The sequence below is a fragment of the Motacilla alba genome, chromosome Z (assembly GCF_015832195.1).
Source record: "Motacilla alba alba isolate MOTALB_02 chromosome Z, Motacilla_alba_V1.0_pri, whole genome shotgun sequence".
In the NCBI taxonomy this organism is placed as follows: Eukaryota; Metazoa; Chordata; class Aves; order Passeriformes; family Motacillidae; genus Motacilla; species Motacilla alba.
In genome coordinates this window covers 49,176,311-49,202,112 of record NC_052046.1, presented here as the reverse complement: position 1 = coordinate 49,202,112, position 25,802 = coordinate 49,176,311, and the positions used below count along the sequence as shown (strand labels likewise).

Sequence of the window (25,802 nt, the reverse complement as noted above, 5' to 3'; positions counted from 1 at the left end):
TGGGTTTAGTCTGTTCCTGTGGACTGAATGCCCATTATCTGCTGGGATTGTTTCTACACTGCTCCATGAAGTGAACCTAGCTAGCATTTAAGGAAAGATTCAGTTAAAAATATTTCTGACACATCTGTATCTACATGAAACTGAATATAATACTGTTTCTCACCTGGAAGAGGCCAGGGAAGCCTCAAAGATGAACAATTTCATTGGAATAATGTGAGTGAACACAGGAATAAAGAAAGCAAATAAACGGGAAAGAGAAGAAGTAGTGATCAAATACCTGTAGCAGACAGAAGTGTTGAAAGAGAGAAGGACTTTCTAAGGCAGCAAGCAGAACTGAAGTTTTAGAAAAGAAGAGAATGGAAATGTTGATCTGATGAATAACAAAACAAAGATACATTTGTAAATTAATGAGGTATGTACTGGGGGAAGGAGAGGAAATGAGAGAAGACAAACTCCAGAAATCAAAATATACAACAGCTGAAACTAATTTGTCCAGATGCTGAATACAATTTATGTTTCTGCTGTGCCTTCTAAGATGATGAAAACTTTCACAAATAAAGTTGTTTTCTTAGGTTAATGCCAATAAAGCAACCAACAAAAATGACTACTAAAAAGATAAAAATACTAAACTAAATTTAAAGCAATGATATTAGCTGTTATTTAGCAGAAGCATTCACTCTCTGGGATAATTTTTATTCTTCTGTGTATATAAAAATGAAGAAAATACTATTAGAATTTTAAACTGATTTCCCAGGAGGATTCTTTCCTGCAGTTAGGGAAATATCAAAAAAAAAACCAAAAAGGCCTTCTTTCAAAAAAACTTAGTCAATGCAGCATGCATCTACAAGTTCAGCTTTTAGAATTTTCCTATAGTCATATTCAAGTGCAGATAGGAGTACACATACACATCTATACATATACAAATACAAACAGAAAAACTCTTAAAATATTTTAGAAATCTTCTACTTCTAAGTACCTTTCAGGAAAATTGTTACTATAAGGAATTGATATCTTTCAAGTCAAACATATCATTTTATCACTACCTGCAATCATTTGTATACAGACAATTTAGAAATTTGCTTTTTTTATGCATACAAAAAAATATCCTACTGAACTTCAACATATAGCCAGGAATTTGCTATTAGCAGTTGAACCACTAACAATGCTCTAATCATCCTTTTCATTTAGGACATCTGTTTCTAATTAAGGAACTACAGGCACCTCTGTGAATGGTCAAGAACCATCCAAACACTGAACACTGGGAAAGGTGCACTCAAGCACTCCTCCTGCCAACAGTGCTGTGCAGTCAAACAGCTGCTTTCAAGTTCACTCAATGAACTACAAGGGTTTCCAGGATTAGGTGACTCAGCCTTTATTTATGAGCATTTAAAATCAACCAGAGAATGAGAGCTTTTAGCAAGCCATGTTTTCATCTGATTCATTAGTGTTTTCAGTCCAGCCTTATTTTTCAAGCAACCATTTCCTAGATTGGAGTTATAATCATTGGAATGATATTCACAATAGGATGCAAAGTATTCCTGGTGGAAAGGGAAATGAGTCTCTGGTTAAAAAAGGCATCTTAACTTTCAATACTGCCAAGTAAAATAATAATGCTGCATATAAGAGAAAACATGTTTAGTAATAATAATCCATGCCACAACTTGTTGCTTTTTCAGGAAAATTAAATAGACTATTGAAATAAGCTTTACTGTTAGCAACTATATCAACTCAAGTCTGTAAACAGCACTTTAAATTCATATCTATGATGTGCTCAATACAATCATGTTAAACTGTCTGTTCACCCTCAACTGAAAAATCTGCTTAAGGCTGCTACCTAAATAATACATTTTACCAACCACGCTCACTTAGAAGCCAGAAAACAAAAAATAATGAGATAATTAATTTTAAACTGGTTACAAGCAAATTTTATGTGATACAACTATGTTCCAAAAATGTCACTCTTCCAAGACAGCCTGAACTTCTGTAAACAGCAAACGATTAAACCCACTCTGAACAAATGCAAGTAACTGCTGTGTGTGACCAGAGTCAAACACAAGCTCATACAGTTGTTATAATTTTAAATTGTTAAATATTTTATTTCATTAAAACCTTAATTGGATATACTACTCAGTTAGTAGATTAAATTTCTAGCATCTAAAATGTTAGATGTTGCAAAATTAAAATAGAAGTTTATTAAAATTCCTTTATTAAAGCTCCTGAATGGATTTGTGTTGTATGAAGAAATGCATGTGTCCAACAGTTTTGTCACTAGCAGAAACAGTCATTAAGTGGATAAAAGGGACAGAGAGTGAATAACTGCCTGTCTGTGGCAACTCTCTTTGTTCATCATAAACAAAACCAAGAAACCACTAAGTACATTTTTAACAGCAGAGGGAAAGTATAAAAAACCCTGAACTGACTGGATTGAGCGCATCACTATTTTAGGCCAGGTAAGAAAGCAACCTAAGGCTATAGAGTGAGGGACCTCCAAAAGAACAACCCTTCTTCTCCTATGGAGACAAGCAGTTTTGTAGGAGCATACTGGAATAGAACCTAGTACCAACAGCAGGAAAAGCTGCTGCTGTGAAGATTAATCATGATTTCCCAAATACAACTCAGAGAAAGTAGCATTTTAGAGGACACAAACTCAGAGACAGCCAAGACTCCAGGTAACTTCTGCTTAAATGGAAGGTCCATCTTGTTTCTGCCACTTGCTCATCAAGCACCTCTCACCAAAACATAGCTGAGGGTAAACACAGTCTACCCACTGTAAATTTGAGCACTGCCACAGTTACCCATTCACTGCCACCCAGCCTGGATCACTAGACAGGTTTATCTCAGGCTTAGCCAGAGATAATTCTGCAAGTGTCACACTAAGAACAGAGCAGTTCAGCATCACACCAGTGGGTGCCAATTGATTCTCCAACCTCCAGCTTCTACCCAGCATTAGGCCCACAACTAAGAAGGATACTAACAAATTGAAAAGGCAAAAAAACAATACTATGGATTAGAACGGATGAAGGAAACGCTGCTTACCCTGAAGAAAGAAGATGAGAAAATAGACAAAGTACAGAGATGAGTCCTGGAGAAGGTGACCTGAATTACAGCAGTTCATGGGGCGGTACCCTGGAAGGGTCACCCTCCAAGTACATAATTAGTGCCAGGCCTGAGAAAAAAAACACTGTTACTAAGTTAATGTAGCCAAGGGGAGAGGGGGGAGCTTGGGAATTGGGTGGACAGGGCACAGAGGGTACATTTTCTTTCGTAATATAGAAGGAGCAATGATGGAAGAAGCAGACTTTCCTCACCCACAGCCAAGTCCTGGTGAAAATCAAGAGAAGCCACTGTAGATATCAACTCAGAAGACCACTGCTGCTTTGGTAGTGTGGTAAGGCCTGAACAGTGCAGATAGCTTTCAAGGAAAAGGTTTTTCTTTAAAAGGTGAAGAACAAAGCTTCCCCCCCCACCCCCCTTCTTTCCCTTTTCCCCCTCCACCCAAATAAAGTGTAAACATTCAACCCCAACACACTGAATACTGGCTACCCTTTGTGTGGCTGAATGTGCCAAATTTTTGCTAATCTGCATAGAAGAATATTATTCCCATGATGTCTGCAAAAATGTAGAAACAAAATACAGAATTAAAATAGATGAAAGATGAACAATAAAGAGATTAAGGTCTAAATTGTTAAGATTTACTCTAAAAAATTGTATTTTATTCTAAAACTACATATACAACAATGTATTTGTAAACGTAATTCTTCACTCTTAAGGCCATGTTATACTGAAGAGCTTGAGTTAGGCTGTGCTGTCACATCAAAGTACACCTGGAAGGAAGCAGGAGATGCAGGAGGGGGGAGAAAGAAGTATGTAGTCTGGAGAGTTCATAAACTATCTCCACTGAAGAGGAAAGAAAGACAAGTTAGATGAAAGGGAATGGGAGAAACATTAAAACACATCAACTGTGAAGAAAAGACTGAGAATAGACTTTGCTCGAAAACAGGAACACTAACAGCTGCCCTTACCACACCACAGTTAATGAAGACTTTCATAATTGCCTTAGTAGTAGGAGCATATCCCCACATGATATATACACACACATATACATTTGAACAAAAGATGACAAATGGTAAATCATGCTAATACATCACAATTCCTTTATGCAGAAGTCATAATGTTCTGTTTAAGAATACAAATTTCAGGTCAACAAGCCTTTGAAAAGACATGCTCAGAAGCTGAACATTTATGAGGACATAGAAGTCCCAGAGAGAGTCATATACAGTTCATTACAGTTTTATAGCTTAAATGTAACTGTGTTTTAAAAAAAACAAAAGATAACAAAACCAGAAATTACACAGACTCACTGTGTCTTGCTATTCTTGAAAACCTTGCTGTTATTCCTAACAAGTAACTTGTAGCACCTGCATCTACAGAGCAACTTGCACTTCAAAACTGTGCTTAAGTTATCAAACAACTTTCAACCCAAGTAGACGAGCACTGTTTTTGTGCTTGTCTGCACAAATCTGCAAAGGCCACATTCCGTTTCTACCTCCTTGCTCTTCCTTGAACAAACCAGAACTCCCCCAAAGTGAGGCATTGCTTACCCACAGAGCTCCTCAACCCTAAGGTAAACTGTTGAAATGGGAACCTACCATGAAGCTAAATAAATAGAATTAAGTAAGAAAACACATTCAATCCACTGAAAACAAAATACAGTATCAACCTACAACTTACACTATAAGATCAGAAAATAAATTATGACAATCAGCTCAAGCAACAAAGAGTATTACCAACATGACACAGTCCGATTAACTAAAATTATAGAAAAACTCCTTAAAAGATTTGACCAGTATCTGAATGGATCTTTCTTCAACAAAAAGCAAAGCATTCTGAAACTAAAGAAAGTAGACACTTAAGCCTACATATGTTTTAAATAAAGAAGTCATCAATATTTCCTTTTAATTAGGAAATATATTTATAGACGTTTATCAGGCATTCTGAACAGATCTCGGATCATTGCTTGCTCTACAGACAACAATCCAATTCTCCCTACAGAAAGCAGAAATATGGGACAAATACGTGTGAACACTTGAGCAATGACCTCTGTAATTAAGCTTGCCTCTTCATGAAAGATCATCAAAGCATGCCATGGGGAAAAAAAAAAGCCTTAGAGGCATAGTTTTTCTTCTGTGATCTTTCTTCAGTGGAATCCCTCCTACATGAAACTGGGAAGAAATTCTACCCTACTGTAAAGAAAAAGCAGTATCAAAGCCAAAAGGGATTGTACTGGAAAGAAAATCAGCATCTAGCTAGAGCTAGCTCACTATCTTAGACCTGAAAATTTGCAAGATAGACACGCTTACATACAAGGAGGTGCCTGATACTCATGCTGTGCTTCACCTTCCCCTAAGTCTTTCAGAGAAACTGCCAAAATACTCAATATTTACAATACAGTAACTTAAGCACCTCTCCAAACTCTGAGAACTCTGGTGGTTTTGCCATATGCCATGTGTCTGCCATTAGCCCTACCACATGCCTTGACTAGGCAGTCATGAATCTCGCTGTGAGCATCCTTTCTTTACTCTCAACTCCCATTTCCTTCACTGCAGGTCTCTAAAGCAAAAACTGCCTACTCATCTGTACAACAGCCTCCATTTCTAATTACTGTACTTTGGGTTGTCATAAGCCATACATATTAATCTTATAGCTTTATTCAAGACTGTTAAAGCACTCACCTTCACTTGCATGTTATTATTGTAATATGGCAGGGCTACTAGGTGATCAAAAATAAGATTTATTTCAGGTTTTCTGTATACTTTTGCATAGTCAACCACAGTTTTTTCCTATTAGATTGTTTTGCCATTAGCTAATCTTCTGTACCAAAATTCTGCTCAGAATGTCAGCTGCTGTGCCATGCAATGCTACCACTACACATATTTAGAAGAGTGTAGGAAAAAATAAAACCCACTTTTTTCCAAATATGGCTGATAACTGAAGCCAGGCCCCTCTCGCTCTCTGGACCTCAGTTATAATCAAGTAATAAGGAAAAAGTACTTTTCCTAAAAGCTGCAGCTGTTTTGTCAACATAATCCCTTAATGGCAAACAAGCTTAATTTCTCATATTTCCAGTCTCCATGCAGTTTAAGATTGCACAGGACTACAACAACATTCCCAATTCAAACATCAAGAGCAACATGTTTTGAAATTTAGTTCTCAATTCGTAAAAAGTGCTATATAATATAGACAACAGAGAAACCCCAGGGAACAGAAAATGGACATCCTGCATGATGCAGAGAGGCAGCAAGGAGACTGCCTACATCACAGAAAGTACTGTGTAGCCTTTGCAGCCAATAAATAGGAATAACCTAAGGCTACATGAACAAATCTCTCAAATCTCCAACACCAAAAAGTGCATAGCTTCTTATTTCATTTTCTTACTCAGTAAACAAGACAAATGGCTACAACCAAGGTGTGTTAAAAGTTAAAACAGAACCTGAATATGGTGCATCACAGCTATCAGCCTGAAGAATTCAACATTTTTTTTCTTGACTACATTTCTGTGTACCAAATACATGCAGTTGTGATACAAAGCCAGCCCTTTTCCCCTCAGCAGCCAAAGACTTGGCTTAGTACCTTTCCAGCCACATTGTATCTACCCAGGTTTTAGACAGGCACTAAACCCCTCACACATTCTCACTGCTTCTCCCAGATTAATGGAAGACATTGCCTTGTACTGGAGAAGAAGCAGCTGGGGAAGGAAATGTTTATTTAAACATGCACTACCAAATGCTACATTTTATTTCATGCAAGATAGTATGTTTCTATTCTAAAAAAGAAAAAGCGGTTGTGTGGCTAGGGAAAGGCAAAACTTCAAGAAGCAATGATTTTTTCTAAATGAAAATATTAATACTGATTTTTTTTTTTCAGCAATGCACCTATTTCTTAAGAACAGAAATGGCAGTAGGAAGGAAAAAACCTGAAATCATACAACTTCACTAACATACATTCTGGACCTTAGAAACTCTCTTATTATGTGGTTCATTACTATAATTACATTAGTAGGATGATTATTCAAGAGAAAATAATTGTTTTTATCTTGCTGTTCTAAAAATTGAGTATAAAAAATGAACACAATCAGCAGCTGATGTAAAAATTTAAATACTTACTGCGTAGGAGCCTATGAGGAATGCAGCGTTTGCTTGCTTTTTCTGATCAAAGCCAGTATAATGAATTATTTTCTTCCTTATCAATGAAAATGACTGTATCAAGAAATGAACAAGATTATGATTTGCATTTTAGATCTTTTACACCTTCTTTTATAAAACCAGAGGAATGCAAGAGTCCTTTCATCCAGCTGTAGTCAGAGAACGAAAAATACTGCGGAGTAGTCCCTCAAAAGCTTTGGAAAACTGTATTGCATCCCTACCTAGATTTTTCCAGTATTTTTCCCAGTATTCAGCCTAAATAATTTTTGATAGAAATTACTGAAATACTTTCTTTTTCTTCTTAAATGCATTTGTATTTTTAGTTAGCATTTTTTACTTCAAGCCTTATGTAACAGAGAGCCATTTATGAGAACAGAAAGAGGCATTCTCAAAAGCAACACAAGTATATTAAAACTGCAAAAAATTTTAAAAACAGAGTTTACACCTTTTCATTCATTTTTCAAACTCAAATGCAGATAAATCCACTAGTATTTGTTTCTAAGGATCAGAACCATGCTTAGATTAAAATATTTTGAAATTATTTCTAAACTTTATCATACTTTTTAAAATTGGCTTGGCATACAGTTTTGCCATTTATCTTAGAATGTGAGTGGAATGGCATTTTCAATAGAAAGGACACACACAGGTGCTGGCAGTTATCCCCTAACTAGTCCTTGAAATAAATTCTGATGTATTTGAAACTGCACACTTTGATCAACTGCTAAGCTATCATAAAATGTCACTTTATGCATTTAAATAGCAATGTTACTTGTTCAAGACACCAGATTCAACGCATTCAAGACAAAACCCCAGATCAGTAGCAGAAATATATTCTCAGAAATTCTAATGTGTCAGACACAAGACATCACACCCAAAGGTGTCAATTGCTTCTACAACCTAAAGAATAATAAAGCAAGTCTGAATTCTGCAAAATATTATCTGTGACAGACATTAAGGAATGAAAAAAAAAACCCTGGCTGTTTAAAGATCTAAGTAGTTTTGATGAGGCAAACCATGATTGACATTAACAAAATTAATCTTTTTTATATGCCAAACAGGTTTTATACTGCAACATCTACTAAAGGTCAACTAACTTGTAGTAAGTTGTGTTAATTAATTTAGGAAATCCATTTTAAAAACATTACGCTTTATCAAGAGCCCAATCCCCAAAATTACTCAGCTCCTGTAAGAGAAAATAATCTGCAATACAAGCAGAGCAGCCTCCTTCAGGCCAATGCTACCAATGCCACTAAAAATCAAATGTTGTTCATTATTGAAGAATGTCAGCATCAGAAAAGAAGACCAAGTCAAACAAAAATAATTTCAAATAAATATATAGCACTACACTTTCAAGCTCACTCAATATTGGCAGACTGCCAATACGACAGAATTCCAGGAAAAAAGCTTTTTCTATATAAGAAGCTGTATTAATTCAGCAACTGATCTTCTAGAAGCTTAACAATAGTTACTGCCACAGTTGTGCATCTTCTGTGAGTGAGTTTTCCACCCTGATCCTCCCCCTCCCTAAATTCACCTCACTAAATTATAGCATTCATATTCAGAATTCAGCTGGATTAGGAAAACAGGAAAGCACCTGAACAATAACAACAAAAGAAACGTTGGCCTACTTGGTTTTGCTTTTTAAAAAGCTAGTAATATTGGCTTTTGAATCAAAAACCCAAGCATTACCTTTAATTTCCTATTTAGCTTGCAGCAGTATCTGTAGACCATTGCCAGATTGAGTGGTCCAAAGTCTGCATAGAAACTGTTAGAAGAAAGGAGAAAAATCGTACATGACTCCTGTAAATGCCTTTTTTTTAACAAGATGCACAAAGCAAGGAGTAATAATATACATCTGATATATATGCATCATTCTAAAAACAAGCATGCTTTCTTACATGAATACATACTGTTCTGTTGGAAGAAATGTTTTGTGATCTTAAACATGGACTAATTTTTTTTTATTTTCCAAAAAGCACCATTCCAAACCAATACCCCAGACTTTAAGAACTATTTCTCACTACTGTATCGCTCTGTGACAAAAATTTTTAAAATCTATTTTAAGAGGAACTCATAAGCTTTACTTTAAAAGAAGGCAACTTGTGCTAGAGAAAAGGGAAAACAGAGAATAAAGATTTATTAGTATATTAAAAACCAGCAAGCATGCCCTTGATCAAAACTATTTGAAGAATTAGCAACATTCCACATCATGTAAAAGACAAACACTGTTCCCTACAGGGGAAATAATATATCCATTGTCAGCTCATAAAGGCTTGAATTGACTTTGCCATTTTCTTCTCTGATTCTAGGGAGCTCAGACATTCCACTTAATACATGAGGAACCAAAGACATCCCTTTTAGTCTGGCAGTACAATGTGCACTTCTAAATTTATATGGCTGTATCATGTTTCTGTCTCCTCTAACAAGAATGGGTACAATGAAAGCTTCTGCTTTAAAATGTTTTTAAGAAATCCTGATGGGAAAGCAAGAAACCCTTCAAAAGCCTATAAATCATCATGGCACTAAGTCTTAGAAGACCAAACTCATGGAATTAACTCTCCAATTAGACTAATTCCTCACTGCTGCTGTTCTGACTAATTTACTTCTGCAAAAAGAGGAAAAAAAAAAACTTGGTACTTACTTCTCATACACAAGTTCATCATCTATGCAGAAATAATGGGTATTTGCAGCTCCACTCTTTGGTTTTTGATAGAGAATTGCAAAATAAAGGCGATCTGAAATGCAAGAATTTTGGAAGCCTTTATAAACATAATGATTTTCTGCTGAAACTCTGAAGTATTACTTGTCAATGGGACAACATTAAATGGTTTAGAGTGAAGAAAATCTTCTTTTAAGCATTAAATTAGGTATTATTATTTCTCCAGTGTTAAACAAACAAGGCACACAAAGATTAAAGCTTTTTGCTCAGCAGCATTGCCATAATCCACAGCTCTTTAGTGTTCTTTCCCAAAGTGTTCCTTGTTTGATGACTTCGCAAAATAGCAGGAGCCTGGCTTGCACCCACACACACAGCAGACGCCTCCTTTATCAGGTTTGGTTGCACGCCAAACACCAGTGCCCCAAACTAAGCACAAATCCCTCTGTACCCCTGACTCCCTACATTAAACTAAATGATGAAGCACACTTACACCAAACATAGGCACTCCTTTCAAAAAGCCTGTCAAAAGCCATGATTTTGACAGTAGTGCCATGCAATTAAAGCCTGCGGGTAGCAGACTCGAGAGGTATCCAACCAGGCAGCTCATGCTGCCCATGGGAGCACCAGCCAAGCCCCACCTGGACATCTCCAACTGAATTCTCATCCCCATCCCAGCTGCCCCTTCAAATCCTGTGTGCCTGCAGGCAGGAGATATCTTGTACTTGCCCTGGCTTCCTTTGTTAAGCTGAGGGGAGAAAAATACCAGTTGTATTCACATAGATATAAATTATTTTTATGGCCAGGGAAGCTGAAGCCCCAGTGAACTTTAAACACTGACTGTGCTCCTGCTATAAATTGCTATGCTTGGGGTAATTGGTCAATAAAAATTGAGGCTTGCAGCACCACCGCAATACTTGTCTTCCTCCTGCTGAGAAAATATCATCATAAAGTATTTGAATTAAAATTCAGACCTAAAAGGAAAGCTTGCTTTTTTTTTGTTGTTGTTTTTTTTTTTTTGCAAATTAATTCCCTAGAACAGATATATATTATGTAAGTATCAAAACAGATCACGTGTATGTATTATTTAAAAACATGATCTGTGATGAGGAAAAACTGTAGGTCAGTTTTCAGACAGCAGGGGGGAAAAATCACTTCAAGCTTCAAAACAACATCATCCATGACCACCATTTAGAAATCATCTCCTGTATCTTGAAAATACATATCCAGGTATGCCCTGAAAGGAATTACCATATTTATAGTTCAACAGCCACATGCTCAGTGCTCACCTACATACACTAGTATCTCAAGGGTGAAGGCAGAAAGGTCCACCAAAAAAAAGAGTACATTTTCTTAATGTCTTTTTCAGTAGAACAGCAGCCTGATGGAGTGGTTTGGCTTAAACATGTACAAGCAGGAGCAACAGTGGGATGTATAGCACCTCCTAAGCAAGTCAGGCACCTACCTCCTTACTCTCTAGCAGAAGCAAGGCACCCAACTTGCTTATTTAATTTCTAATAGTCCCATTCTGTAAGCAGAGCAGCTTCAAGTACTAGATGTGAAGTGCATTACCTGCTTCTGTACTTTGCAGCACTTACCAAATCATTCCCTGCAAATAAGACAATGGATAAAATTTAGAGTAATGTGTGCATTTTTAAGAAGTGACTAAACTGGTCCAAAAAGTGAATTCATGTGTAGAGAAGCAAGTGCACTGATACTTCGGCTAGGTGCACAATATGCTATGGTGAAAACTGCCTCATAGAGAGGCAGTCCTGGGGATGGACTTTTGGGGGTAGTTCCCCACCACTGTGTTAATCACTGAGCTCTGTCAAGGTGGATTTGAATGAATTAGAAACTGTAACACGTATCCCTGGGCAATGCTAAAAAAAAAGGAAGAAAAAATAAAGGAAAATAACCTGGGAAAAAAAAAAAAAAAAGAAAAAAAAAGGAGAAAAAAGAAAAAAGGGGAAAAATAAGGCAAGAAAAAAAGAAAAAGGAAAGGAAAAAAAGAAAAGCAGAAAAGAAGGTAAAAAGTTGCTTTGCTGACTTCCTTCCCTCTGCTCTGAGAATGAGAGCTAATATATGCAGGAGAACCAAGGGCCAGGGAGGAAGTAGAAAGGAGAACTGAAAGGATGTGATATCTAGGGATTGTATTTAAACTGGCATTGCTAGATTAAACACATGTCACTGCAGCCCCAAGGTATAATTTCACACCACTTCTAAACTGATTTAACGGCTAGTTGCCACCAGGTTCCTTAGAAGGAAAAATCTTCTGAGTTAGCTCACTGAACCAGCCTGCTGGGGGTTAAGAGCAGGAATATGCAGCCCAATTTTTTTCCTCCACGGCATCTGTCCTAAAGTGCCAGTCTAATTATTGACTAGACTGAGCTCTCCCTCTTCATTGTACACAAACAATAACCACATCAAAATCTGGGAAGAATGGCAGTAGTACTCAAACTGAGTTCCTTGGGCACTCAAATGCTACTCTTTTGAACTGCAGCTTCTTCAAAGAAACTTTACATCACTTTTGAAAATATAAAAGTACTTTGCAAAGAGCAATCCAAAACCTTAAAATACAAAAGGAGGACAAAAATGAAAATATATATATAATTTGCACAGGTCAAAGACCTAAAATAATTTAGCTTTTTTTGCTCCAAAACAGGATTTGGAATAAAAGAATCACTTGCATCCTCAGTGCTCATACTGTTACTGAAACGCTTCTGCAGCTTGCAAAAATAATGTTCAGCAAAAATAAGAATTCCTATCTTGAGCAAGCAGTATGTATGTGGCCTTCAGAATTGCTATTGGCAATAGTTCTGCTCTGGTATCTCTGAACTGTGCTCATTGTTGCTATTCTTAAAACACCTGAAAGAAACTTGAGTTTAATGAGTTTACAGAAGTACGTCATAATAAAAGCTGTGTGTGTCAAATGCCAATATCCTGACAAGCTGTCCATTCCTGTGCACTGCTAACAATTACTCCCTATTATGTAAACAGCAGGCTCCATCTTTTTAACATGTTTCCTATGGGGAGATTCTAGAATGAATAAATTTCCTGTAAGTGTATTTATCCTTCTACTGATTAACCAGTCCAGCATCTGACAAATGCTGTATTACTCACTACATCTGCTTTTACCTGTTTTTTTTTCCAAACACATTCCGAGTTCTATTTAATCAAGGATTAGTGTGTTGTGCTTTTTTAACAGAAATTAAGAGAAAGGAGAATTCCTTCATTAAGGATCTGATTGCAGGATTGAGAGTTTATACATAAAATACACTCAAGCACTGATGATTTGATTTCACTAGGATTCCACAAAGGTTTGGACTGCCAGGAGCAAGGCTTCCCTTTCATTATCTTTATGTTTCCTTTGCTAATTTTAGCTCTTTAGTATTTCATTTACATACAGTGCACTTGAGGACTTCCTAATTCCTGCAAATTTCTGATAAAAAATCATCCTAAAACTATCAAACTAGAGCAGACCTTTTTAATCATCTCTCAGAAGAACGATAGAGTAGGGCTCACTGCCTTACAGGCTGCATCTGCTCTGCAATTAAGAGATATGGCTGCAGCATTTTAGATATACTTCAAATACACTTAATTTTGTCAGTCTTATGTAACAGAACAGTTAATATACATAAGTATGGATGTCACTGCAGGCATTTAATTTGAGTAAGCATCCAATGTACAACCAAAATAAGCCTACATTTCCCTGAGGCATAGGTTACCGCAGCTGTGTTACTGCTGGTACCTCAGCTAGAGAGACTAAAGGTAGCACAAGCATGACTGTCCAAGCTGATTGCAGAGTGTTACAGAAGGAAAAGCACTCTGCTTGTTTATCAGAGCCACAGTGTTCTGTGGAAATAGATGTGTAGAAAATTGAGAGCTACCACTTCAAAATCACATTAATGTGAATTTAGAGATGAAAAAATAATCTCCTTCCTTTACTTTCAACCAGCCTGATGCTTCTCAGGTTGTGCTGCACAGGCCTTCAAGAAAGAAACTTCATTAATTCAAGAATTACAGTTGGACTTGATGATCTTAGAGGCTTCTTGCAACCTAAGTGATTCTATGACTTTAAGTGACAACTAAATATTAAATAGGCATTAGTGGCAGGACAAGTTTGTATATGATCAGCAAACATTATTTTATACAAACAGAAATTCTACAGTTCTCTTGTTAAATAGATGCCCTAGATGAGAAACTCAGGGGCTGACAGTACAACAAAATCCAGTGTTGGTCAGTTTTGAATCACCAGGAATGTAACCAAAGAGTTACTATTTTAAGAGGAGTATATTTCTGAATTCAGAGTTGGTATATGGAATTTTGTTGTGTTTGACTTAAAGAACTTCAAAATATTTGTTGAAGATTTTCTTTTTAGTCTCCCTATCCTTGAAAAATTTTACTCAGTCATCATCACTATGATATTTCAAATTCAGCTAATTATAGACTTGCCAACTAGAACAACAGCCTGGACTCTGAAAAGGAAAATAAAAGTACACGAAAAAGATAGAGGAACTCTTTTTAAACAAAACTCTATGAAAGCCTTAGTTTCAGTGGTATGTCATGACTGATCAACACTGTCATTTCGCTTACATGGAGTGCTTCCACTCTGCTGCTCTTGACTGATACACAAGACTGCATATGTTCATGCACTTTCAGTGCTGGATTAAACACTAAAAGCCTTAAACATGTATTTAAAATCTTAACTTTGGAGAAGACTCACAAGTGAGGTCATATTGATACAACAGTAAACAGTTTTTGCACTGAGACAGCTGCATAATAAAAACTAATTGAAAATGTTGAGAATCAAAATATTGGAAACTTAATGATACTTATTAGAAGTGTCCTTAGCATTCTAGAAAAATAGTTTTCTATTGGTTACACAAAGTTTATAATGACAAACCACCACTGCTGGAAAAAGACAACTTAATGGTTTGAAAAAAACCAACAAACTGTAATACAAAACCAAAAAAGCAACCCACATATCAATGAATACATTAAAATGAATATTTAATTATCAACTCCTACTGACAATATAAACAAAATTATTCTCAATGAAGAAAAACAAAATAGCCATGTACACTGTAGCTTAGAGTATCCTTTAAGATGTTCAATTCTGTAAACAAACTGGGTACACATTCAACAGGAAGAACAAACATCAAGAAATTACCCATGACACTATATCACTTAAAATTTAATTCCATGTATAGTTATTGTAGTTATTTCATTTTTGAATTTACGACACAAAATAGGTGAGAGAGAAACCCACACCTTCTGCCGGAAGCTTATGCATTATATATAATTCCACCTCTTCTTTAAAATGCTTTTATAAAATGACAGCAATGAGAAAGAAAAGCAGCTGAGGAAAGGAAACTAACAGCTTCCAAGCATCTCACAGAGCATTGTTACATTTTATTTAGATCATATAAATTACTTCTCAGAGATCAGAAGGATATGGGAATATGCTTCTAATAAACAGACGAAATGCATTCAGTTCCAGCAAATTGGATTCATACCAGCAAGCCTCATGCACTAGTTGACAAAGAGAAAATGATGAAGCTTACCATGCAGCTTAACAGACTAAAATGAACAACTTTTTAAAAGGACAGCTTTCCTGAACTAGTCTTACTAGTAACCAGGAATATTTAGACAGTTCCAATTAATATTATTCTGGCATATGGCTGATGCATACAATTAATTACAAAATAAAGAAATGCAATGATTACTGTAAGTATTGTGGGTATAAAATTCCTAGAATGGATTTGAAACTTTGCTGTCTCTGAATGTAACACTGCACAACAAAAGATCCATAAATCTTCACAGCAATTTCAGTTTATGTTCTGTTTCTGTCTTTTGCAAAGATGAAAATAAGGGTAGCCTACAATGTTCTTAATAAGTTTGGCACTGTTTCTGTAAGGAGATATGCTAACACAGACCTCTCAGCCTTTACAATGGTTCAAATATTTACCAGTATGTCCATTTTTAAGGATAAGACCTTATGCTTTGTCTCCAGTACACAACTATCAATTAACTCCTCAAAACTGCATTATGAGAAGGCAGAACTGACATTTCAAACCTTGACAGAACTTTAAAACAGCTGAACAAAAAGGTAAGCCTGTTAGGTTATTAAGATTTCTCTTTAAAACAACAAATATGACATAGCAGCAAACTAAACATGAGACTATATTTTGAATCAGAACTAAAAATCGGACAATAAACAGCAGCCACTATGCACAGCAAGATCAAGACAAAATGAAGTATTGTTAAATATAATAATAAAATTTACTTTAATCAAAGTAAAGTTAATTAAAGGGCACTTTAATCAAATTTACTGTATCAGGTACCACTGCACATGGTGAAATCCCACTGAAAAAAACCACAGGTCAAAGCCTAGGTGCTCTACTGAATTTAAATGGGTGAACACTTTCTTGAAGGAGAAAATACAGTAATTTAATGGGCTTGTTGATGCCAGACACACATTACCAGGTCGAAGCAACTGCTTAATGAGAACAGTTAGACAGATCTGTTTGCTGGAAATGTGAGCTGGACAGACAGGGCTGCGTGGTAATGCTGGTAGTAAAATCACTTTGATAGTAAAAAGTTATTATCTGTTACATGAGGGGTTTCCACAACTGACCTTAAAAACATACTACCATCATGTCCTATTTGAACTGTTGCTGCTATAGAAATAAAACACATATGGAGTTGTTGGAGCTTTAGAGCTCTGTAGATAAGTACACCATTATGTTTCTCAGTGTAGATTAGGCCTAAAATGCTGAATTTTTGGCTGGAATATTAAGGATTATGCTCCCTGACAGTATTAAAGCTTTTTAAAAAGAAGAATCTGGTAAGATTAAAAAGAAGAATCTGTCAGTTTACATTCTTTCCATGTTGCTATGCCAAATTTTCAAAACAAAATTTTACGGCTTTCTAAACATACTGTTATGTAGGAGATACACTAGTTAATATAAGGAACCATGCTTTTGCTGCAGAAATAAAAGGTTCATTGTTGTCCTTTCTGCATGTTTGCTCTTGATATTTTTGCTTGCTCTGTCCACAGATATTTTCCACACCCTTCACAGATGTGCCAGGAGGTATATTTCTTGCTTTTTACGAGAAGTTGTAAATACACTAAAATTCTGAGATTATGACATATGATTTAAAAAGTAATTTTTGTTGTTGTTTTTGCCCTTAGGCAGGCTAAACTCAAGCCCATCTTTTAGCTGGGGAGCTCAAACCTAAACACAGAATTTTCTGGCTGTGATCCAACAGGCTTCTTAAAAGAGGCAGACTCGTGCCAAAACAAAGCGCGGCTCGGAGCCTGGAGTCACGAAAAGGAGGGACGACACTGAGCAATCCTGCCTGCACAAGCTGTTTGCACTTGCATGTCAAGGGGAGGTGCGACGTTTGCCCATTATTTTTCTCATTAGCCAGCAAGCCCGATATTACGGCATCAGAAGAAACAAATATCTGTATCTATCTATACATATATCTATGCATATAGATACAAATAGATTAGATACAGATGTATTTGTGCCTACGTGTGTGTGTGTATATACATATGTCCCCAATACACGGAGAAATATGCTACTTTTTTCCACCCCACAACGTGTTGAACGGACAGAAACGTGTTTAACGTTGTTTTCCGTCCACCCTCTCGGGCAGGCAGAAAATGCCAGCAAGAGACAATCGGTGCTGGGTACGGCTCGGGCTACCGGGACATCGGCAGGACGAGTTATCCCGCTGGACGAGCGGCGCAGTCCTCAACAACACTTGGCTGAGTGACACGCCAGAGCTCCGGGCTCGGGGACTGACCGGCCCACCGCCTGGACAGCAGCGGCTGCCGAGCGCCCCGGGGTCCCGCCGGGAATCGCGCCGACGGGAAGTTTTCCTGCCCACCCGGAGCCGGCGCGGCGCCCACCGCCGGCGGGACGGTACAGCGCCTCGGGACACCGGAACACCCCCGCCCCCCGCGCCCCCGGCACACCCCCCTCACCCGCGATCCTCAGGCACGTCTCCAGACCGGCGGGGGGCGGCTGCCGCCGCCGCTCCGCCTCGCCCCCCGCCGCCCGCGGCGTCGCGCCCCGCGTCCTCTTCAGCGCGGGCGGCGGCGGGGCTGCGCGGCGGCGCGCCTCGGCCCAGCTCTTCCGCTTCATGGCGGAGGCGGCCGCGGCGCTACGATCCCCTCATCCCGCGGGGACCCGGCGGCTAGAGGGAGGGGAGGGACCCCGCGGCGGCGAGGGCGGTGGCGGCTGACGCGTCCCCGCGGACACCGCCCCCTCCCGCCGCACCTTCGCCCCGCAGCCCGGCGGAGCGCCCGCCGCACCCCCAACGGCCGCCCCTGATTGGGGCGCGCGGTGTGGCGTCACCGGCGCGGAGCGGCTGGGGGGGGTGACGTCATGGCGGCCGCGGTAACAGGTGGGCCGGGGCACGCGCCCCCCGCCCCCGCTCCCGGCGCGCCGCCTGTCTGGGCGCGCGCCCGGGCCGCGCTGCCGACGTGGCGCCGGCTGCCCCCGGGCCGGGAGCGCGGCCCGGGCCGCGGGGGCTCCGCGCTTGCACTGCCCTCTCCCGCGGCCTCGCAGCCCTCCAGGTGCCCCTCCTGACACGTACCGAAAGAGGAGCCCAAGGACTTGGTACTTTGTAAAGCCAGCTCAAAACAGTCCAGTACATGCAGGCTTCTGGTCTGAACGTTAAATGGGCTTATCCGGAAAGTTTAAATAACTGTGTTTGAATCTGCCTCTTAGATACAGTGATACTTTAAAATACACAGTTATTTTAAATGGCCCTAGCGCTAAACCAAGCTAGTAGGTAAAACAGCTTCCGAGAACCACTCCCTTCCCACCACCGTCTAATGGCCATGATGAAAGCCCTCGAGGAAGTACTCTACCATCTGCTGAGTGTGCATATTTATGGAGGAAAACCTGTTGAAAACAGACTAGTTGCCACTATTCACTGCATGACTTAAAAAAAAAAAAAAAAAAAATCAAAAACCAACCCTTTCTAAATAACACCAGACACCTAAAATTTTTCAGACACTTCAGAAACAAATTCTCCCAAGGATGACTGTGGCCATCGTTGTTCCAATTCATTATGAATGTGGGAGTCATTGTCTCGCAGGGGTCAAGCAAACTCGCTCAAGCTGTGGCCAGGTGCAAAAGGCAGGGTCAATGCCCTGATTAGGACACCTCAGCTCTTCTGCTGAATCCTCTTCTCTCTTCCTCTCTCCTTTTGTTTGTCTGCAGTTTGTGAGTCTTTCTGAAGAAGTGATTTTGCTGGGATAACACAGAGGTTGTAGTATGGCTCCTGTCAGTATTGAAATAGTGAGGGTAGATGACTTCAACCTAAAGAGCTGTAAAACTACAGTTTAATTAATTCCAATATCTTTTAATAGTCTATAGATATTTTAGCTGTAGTTAATTTTTAAAAATGTGCTTATTAGGATCAACAGAATCCATTGTATATTGTTTTAATTCTTCTAAAAGCAAAAGAAGCAGGAAGGCAGCTAGAACATTTCCTTTAAAATCAAAAGCATCAAGAACAACTGCAAAATAAAAGTGGAACAAGAATCAGTGTCCTTAGCTGTGATTATCAGGCGAATGAAGCAGAGTGGAAACACTACAAATCAACTGACTATTCATCATTCATTGTCTTTGAAAAGAATTTTTCTTTGTTTATTGTCTTATATGTTTTACAAACATATGACCAGTTTTCCAGCCTGCTTTTGGCTGTTGTTTAAATAACATAAGGCAGAGAGGCACTTGCATTCCAGAGTTCCTGGTATGCTGAAAAATATTGTTGAGCTGGAGGAGTGCTGGAGGGAGGAGGCAGCTCCTTATTTGAGACTGTAGGAACAGTCAGAAAAAGCAGACTTCACTCCCCTGCAAGCCTGAGCTGCCTGTCCCAATCTGTTATGGCGAGTTTGAGGAAGCCTCTGGCCACCCTGAAATCACAGGGATTCAGAGTCTGCACGTGACTACCTTTAGCCCTGTGCCGAGTGCTGTTTTGTCAAAGCAGGGAAATGGCAACTGTATTTTTCCATTAATAAAATTCTTCTTCTAAACATGTAATATGAAAATAGAGGTGTAATAAGTAAGTTGCTGAGGCATAGCATCTTTAATAGAATTACATTGTTCAGTATTGTTATGTTTCTTAGGCAAGCCCTTTATTTTTCATCAAGGAACAATGCACTTAATTTCACAGGCTCTTAATGGTGTAAAGCTTTCCAGACCTTGCTCTGGGCCTGCCAGTGACCTTAATGAATGCAGGAACAAACATCTTCACAAAATGACATTTCACAATTGCATTAAAGCTAAAAAGGGGAGAAAATTTGCAGTTGAGACATGTATGGTAGCATTTTACAGTGAGGGTCAAAGATCAAAGGCTGCAGAGAAGGATACGCTTCTCCATAAATCTTGGATAATTTTTTTTTTCAAATTGCTAAAAAGTGTATCCTAGATGAAAGAGAGCACGTCTACTTTAATGAAACCAATAGATGTTGAACATAAACATCTGTATATAAATTAATAATATGAAATATGCCAGAACTGCAAACCAGAAAGAATGTTGATATGCTTACTTCAGTTGTCTAAGACAGAAATAACTAAGAAAATTTATTCTGAGACCTCTTGCTCTGAGAGAAAATACATACATACAAAAGAACATTCTGCTGCAAATCTTCATAGGGACACAAATAATTTGGCTTACTCCAAAACTGATAACCTGATCAAATACAAATTTAAGACACACCTCTCTCTGGTCTTACAGACCCATGTTTTTGTATCTCACAAAAGAATTGCAGACAATACAGGATAATGTATTTAAAATATTTGAATTTGTGAAATGTGTTTTATAACTTCTGCCACTGCCAGATGCAAATGAAGTCCAGGTGTTCAAAACTGTGACTTTTCAAGGTGTATTTCAATACAAAATTGTCATACAGTGCTGGAAGCTTTAAAACAGTGCTGAAAAGTCTTGGATTGAAAGCCAATGTTGATCTGCTGAAGACAAGAACCCCAAGTTCTTCCTGAGCAAAATCTGATTTCTTACTTTAGTGTACCTTGAACAATAATGTTTAAAAAAACATTAGCAATTGATGAGACAATAATAAGCTCCAGGATTTTTTGCCACTGTCTCAGTTGTGTTTTAGTTTTTATTATCTTGTACTCAATGGAAATAGCACTTTTGTATCCATTTCTAGTGTCAGGTAGTTTATTCTATGCTCTGATTTTCTACATAAGGTTTCAGATTTCCTACAAAGAAGCAACAGAACCAATGCTTGTTGTAATTCACTGGAGAACTGTTCTTGTAGAGCATAAATTTAAGAAAAAGTATACATTACTTCAGTGTCATATGTCAATAATCTGGGGTTTGTTTGAGAAATTCACTGTTTTAACTCCTGCCAGCTGCAAGACTGTATTAATGGGAACATGATCCAGCCTGTTCTTATCAAGGTGCAAAAAATGAACTTCGTTGCCTGGAATGAGAATAACATGTAAATTATTGAATGACATATTTATTTATTCAAAGATGTAAGTGAATTGAAGCAGCATTCTGACTACCTACCAAATTATTGTACAAATAAGTACTAGTTCTGTAAACTGCACAATATTCTGTATTTTAAACAATGACAAAATGTTTTTTAATTACATTAAAGAAGCAAGGAACATTGAAGCACTTATTAGTTTAAATCTGCTGTAGCAGGATGTTTCCTAATAATGTGGTGACTCTCATGTTGCAATTCCCCCTTCATGCTCTACTCCTTTAATAAAACCACATTAAATGCCTCAAATCAAATGTGAAAGCAGAATGTAGGTAAATACCAAGATGTCAAGAAAACCCTCCAGACTTTAAAGCAGTTGTTCCATCAGCGATGCAATCAATTTCTGCAGGACTGTGATCAGGTTTATGCCACCTCTGTGGGAGATGGGACTGCACAATGACACTCTGCAGATTTCTTCACGTGACAGAAATCACACAGTTCAACACCAGACTGTCTCCTTGGGACCCACAGGGACAGAAGGCGAAATGGCAGCAAACAGCTGAAGGAGACAGTGGTAACTTTCACACAAAACAAAGAGCTCACCTGGGCCTATAATCAAAGCTCCTCCCTGCTGAGCAGGGTCTCCTTGAAAATCAAAAGCTGGGCCAGTCATTGCTCTCCATATACTGCTAATACTTCCCAGAAGAGTGTTTGATTTCACATGAGGGCTCCGAACTAAAGAAAACCAGGAAACACTTGTTATCTAGAAATATGAAAGTATAAAAAGCAACAACAATTAACAGCTGCTCTGAATGCTTTAGAGATTCCTGATTACGACTGTTTTCACAAAACATAGCCTACGAGAGACAGTCTGGTGGGCAACTCACTTTCTCTTTACATTGCGATCACACTATTTTATCAGAGCATTTTTGTTTTGTTTGTGAAAGTCTAAATAAGGTGAGAAAATAATTCTTACCTGATGCTTTATTACCTTCACCTCTTTTCATCCCAAGTATTTTATAAATTTCCCTTTGTGGATCTACATACATTTCATGTGTATACCCAGTTAAAATGCAGAAGGGCTGCAAAATATAGGTATAGACACAGACAGACACAGAAAATTAAAGTAATATTTGTAAGGTTAAGGCAGTAACTAGTTAGGGTTTACTGACAGCAGCAAAAGTACTGACACCCTGCCAGCTCCATGCTCCCCTCTCTTATTTGAAAACTGTGTATTTGTTAGTTATGTTATAGTGGAAATTTTTTGGCCTCAAAGCTTCTATTAAAACAAAGCTTCCAGTGAAATCAAGAAAAGATGTTTCCTTAGCAACCCCTGGTGGTTTTTAAACTGTAAGTTTTAATTATTTCCTTTAGTCACGTATTACTATTAGAATTGCCTCATGAATACTATCCTTTTTTATTGTTGCAAAAGACCACCTTTTCATGCAAACTAAATCCCTCATTACAGACCATTAAGACATAATAGAGGATACATTGTATTTAATGACTGCTTTATTTACCTTGATGTGATGATATGATGACTGTCCAATAACTATAAGCCTCACATTTGATTCCTAGAATAGAACATCGGTATTGAAGCTGTAAAGAGGAACTGGGTGTTCCTACATGACTTCAAAACATTAACAGAATCTGGCATGCTGGGTTAGTGATGCTAGTGCACTAACTTAAAATTACTTTAGGTTAACGTAACTTCCATGTTATATATATAGTTAGCAGCTTTTTTTTTTTAGTGAAAAATTATTTTTAAAGATAACTTTTAAATCACAGTACTGTAAACTTTAAGTTCCCTGTAGCATTGGTAGGATTGTCTTCTCAATTAATTGCAACACGATATGATTTTGAAAACTCAAAATTTCCACTCAGTTGCACCTACATCTGAAGAAGAAGCACACAAATGATGGTGCCCATACATTTGGGATTTACATATATATGGACCCATTGATAGCTATAACTTGCACTTATATGCACTGCTGTTTTTTGCAAGTGCAGCCTTAGGCCTGAGTCTGTAAAACAGAGCCCAAAACTGAAGTTCATTTAGATATCACTAAAACCAGTTCATAAACATAAGGTTGTTTTATTATAAATTTGCCTTTCCCATATAGAATAGTTTCCCATATAAAATCATTTTGCTTGTTATGAAAAGAAGCCCTCCTAAAACCAGAATACTTGCACTAAGAAAAGCATGGACATTTTTGACTCTAGATACATTTTATTAGAGGAGCCAAATTAAGAAAATATTCTTTTGAGTAACCCTGATCAAACAGTTTAGAAATATCTGTCCTGAGAAGGGAACCTGACAAAGAAATTGCCCCTTTTTATCCTCATAATTCCTAATCCATCTCAGTTGTACTTAGATGGACTTGCCATCAGCAATGACCTGAGTCTCTGTCATTGGCTATGCTGCTGTTGAGAATGCAGTATGGCAGAATTTCAATCAGCAGTCTAGAAGGGACAGATTGACCTTCCACATTTAGCAGGAGATCATCATCTTCTCTGGCGTCTCCTACCACCCAAAAAACACATGTCGATAGCAACCCCTGCCCACTCTACTTCTCTTTTCTGTCACTGTCATTCCTGTTTGTGCAGCTGCCCTGGAGAGCAGGACACACTACTAATGCAGCTTAAAAATCGCCATAGAAAAAGTTACTATTTTTAATCCAGATCAATTTTCTGATCTTGCTCCGTGCACATCAGTTGGCTCTACTAGCATAATGGAAAGGGCAGTAGTTAGCAGTCAGAAGACAGCTGTCCAGGGCACTACTAATACTGAAAGAAATGCCTGTCAGATGTTGTCTAACTGTTCTGAGCACAGCAGTAAAAAGAACACCAAGCTAATAGGGCAGGCAGAAATAATGCTGTTCCAACAGAGCGTGTAGTGCCATAAATCCTTTCCTGTGTCTCCTAGGCAGATTCATTATTGCTATTGTAGCAAACAATGAAAGCACTTCTTCCGAGCGAAGCTTTATGTAAGTGTGTAGCTGAACATAACAGATCTGCTTGATTGTGGCCACAAGCACATTAAGAGCAGACTACTTACTTGTAAAAATGCCTTGGGGACTTTTGCCAGATCTTCTACATACTCCTTACAGGTATAACACAAAAAGTTCTGCAATGTACCCAATTGGATGCATAAGAAACAGATACAACTGCATAGATATGAAGCAGCAGACTTTGGACACACACCACTTTGGAGGTGATTAGGAACAAGGAATGGGAAAGATTCCAGCCACCAAATTTGGATTAGGATACTGGTTTAACCCAAGCCTGAAGAAAGACACTGGGCCTGCAGCCTTGCAAATATTTTTATCTCTAGATATTTTAGGAATGTGGTAGCTGGCTCGACAGCCGGGAAATCAAGGAACACGATACTTGTTTCCCTAAACACCCGGCTGAAGAAGTATTTCCTTTCTGGTAAATAGTGTTTCACTTTACCAAAGAACAGGGGTCTCAGGAGGAGCACGGCACTACTTTAGGTTTCTTCCCCTCCGCTCCAGCCCAGCCCGTGCTAAGCCCCCGCACCCCCGCCTCCCACAGCCCCGCCGGGAGCCGGGCTGGGCCCCGCGACGGCCCCTCCTCACCCGCACGAACAGCACGATCGCTTTCTGCTCCGCGTACAGGGCCGGGAAGGGGACGCTCCTCCCGTCCGCGTCCAGCACCAGGCAGCGGGCGGCCTCCCGCAGCTGCTCCTGCTCCGGCCGCCGCCCGCAGCCCCGCGCCCGCCCGACCTGCTGCGTGACCGGGGGCGCCGGCGGCCCGGCCATGGGAGAGCGGAGAGGAAAGGCGGAGCTGGAGCGGAAAGGCGCGGGGCGTTGTGCGACGGCGAGGAAGGGACGGGGCCGGGATGGAGCGTCGTTGCCGGCCGTGGGAGCGACCTCGGGCCGCCGCGCTGTGGCCCAGGCGGAGCCAGGGGGTTCGGATGGAGGGAGCGAGCAATCTGCGGCCGAAACCGCTGCGTGTCTGTCAGCCAGGGACGGGGTGCAGTTTGTGCCCGGGAATCAAGGGAGAGTCACCCGGAGCTTCCCAGGAATGGTGTGCCAGCAGGAGCAGTGACATGGCCGTACGGCCCTCGAGGTCGGCGTTCTTTTTGCGGAAGGCCGCAGCCCTGCAGAGGGCCGTAAGCGAGATGGAAAATTGTTCTCGAGGAGCTGTCGAGCTGCTGTGTCAGACAAAACCCGCACCAAATCCGGTGTCCCTGTTCATGCAAAAGCAGAGCTTCACAGTGTCTTTACAACTGAATTGCAGATGCTTGAGTGCACGCAGAAATGAGCAAACAGTTCTTATAATAAGGAAAACACTAGGCCGTTGAAGAGTATTGAAGCATTTTAGATTGTTGTGTCAGCTGAAAGCTTACGAGAATGAGGGTACTTTTCTTAGCGGGCAGAGGAAAAAGAAATATCAGAGAGAATAGGACTGGGGGGATGTCCAGAATTTATTCTGCTTTCTG

General features: G+C 39.2%; 2 protein-coding genes across 9 annotated transcripts in view; both read right to left on the bottom strand.

Moving 5' to 3' along the window:
* CDC14B (cell division cycle 14B) overlaps positions 1-18,264 on the bottom strand; it is a 44,229-nt gene extending 25,965 nt beyond the window's left edge. For 2 of the 8 annotated variants that reach the window (XR_005255111.1, XM_038123296.1), the window contains exons 1-4: positions 17,855-18,261; positions 9,844-9,937; positions 8,892-8,967; positions 7,164-7,256 (exon numbers count right to left, since the gene is read on the bottom strand). Coding sequence is in view for 7 of the 8 variants with exons in the window: in XM_038123296.1 (XP_037979224.1) it covers positions 7,164-7,256; positions 8,892-8,967; positions 9,844-9,937; positions 17,855-18,014 (423 nt within the window). In the remaining variant the exon portion in view is untranslated. Of the gene's footprint in view, positions 1-277; positions 334-3,036; positions 3,167-3,308; positions 3,413-7,163; positions 7,257-8,891; positions 8,968-9,843; positions 9,938-17,854 lie in introns of those variants that run through there. The other 6 variants (XM_038123301.1, XM_038123299.1, XM_038123295.1 and 3 more) reach the window with 6 other exon arrangements.
* Positions 18,265-21,148: 2,884 nt separating this feature from the next.
* PRXL2C (peroxiredoxin like 2C) lies at positions 21,149-25,318 on the bottom strand (the record flags this gene model as incomplete). The annotated part of the gene is made up of 6 exons (XM_038123304.1): positions 21,149-21,331; positions 21,941-22,072; positions 22,314-22,419; positions 22,858-22,911; positions 24,396-24,464; positions 24,974-25,318. Coding segments are annotated over 6 exons (834 nt in total), but the record flags the coding sequence as incomplete, so codon positions are not given.
* Between the last annotated feature and the right edge of the window lie 484 nt (positions 25,319-25,802).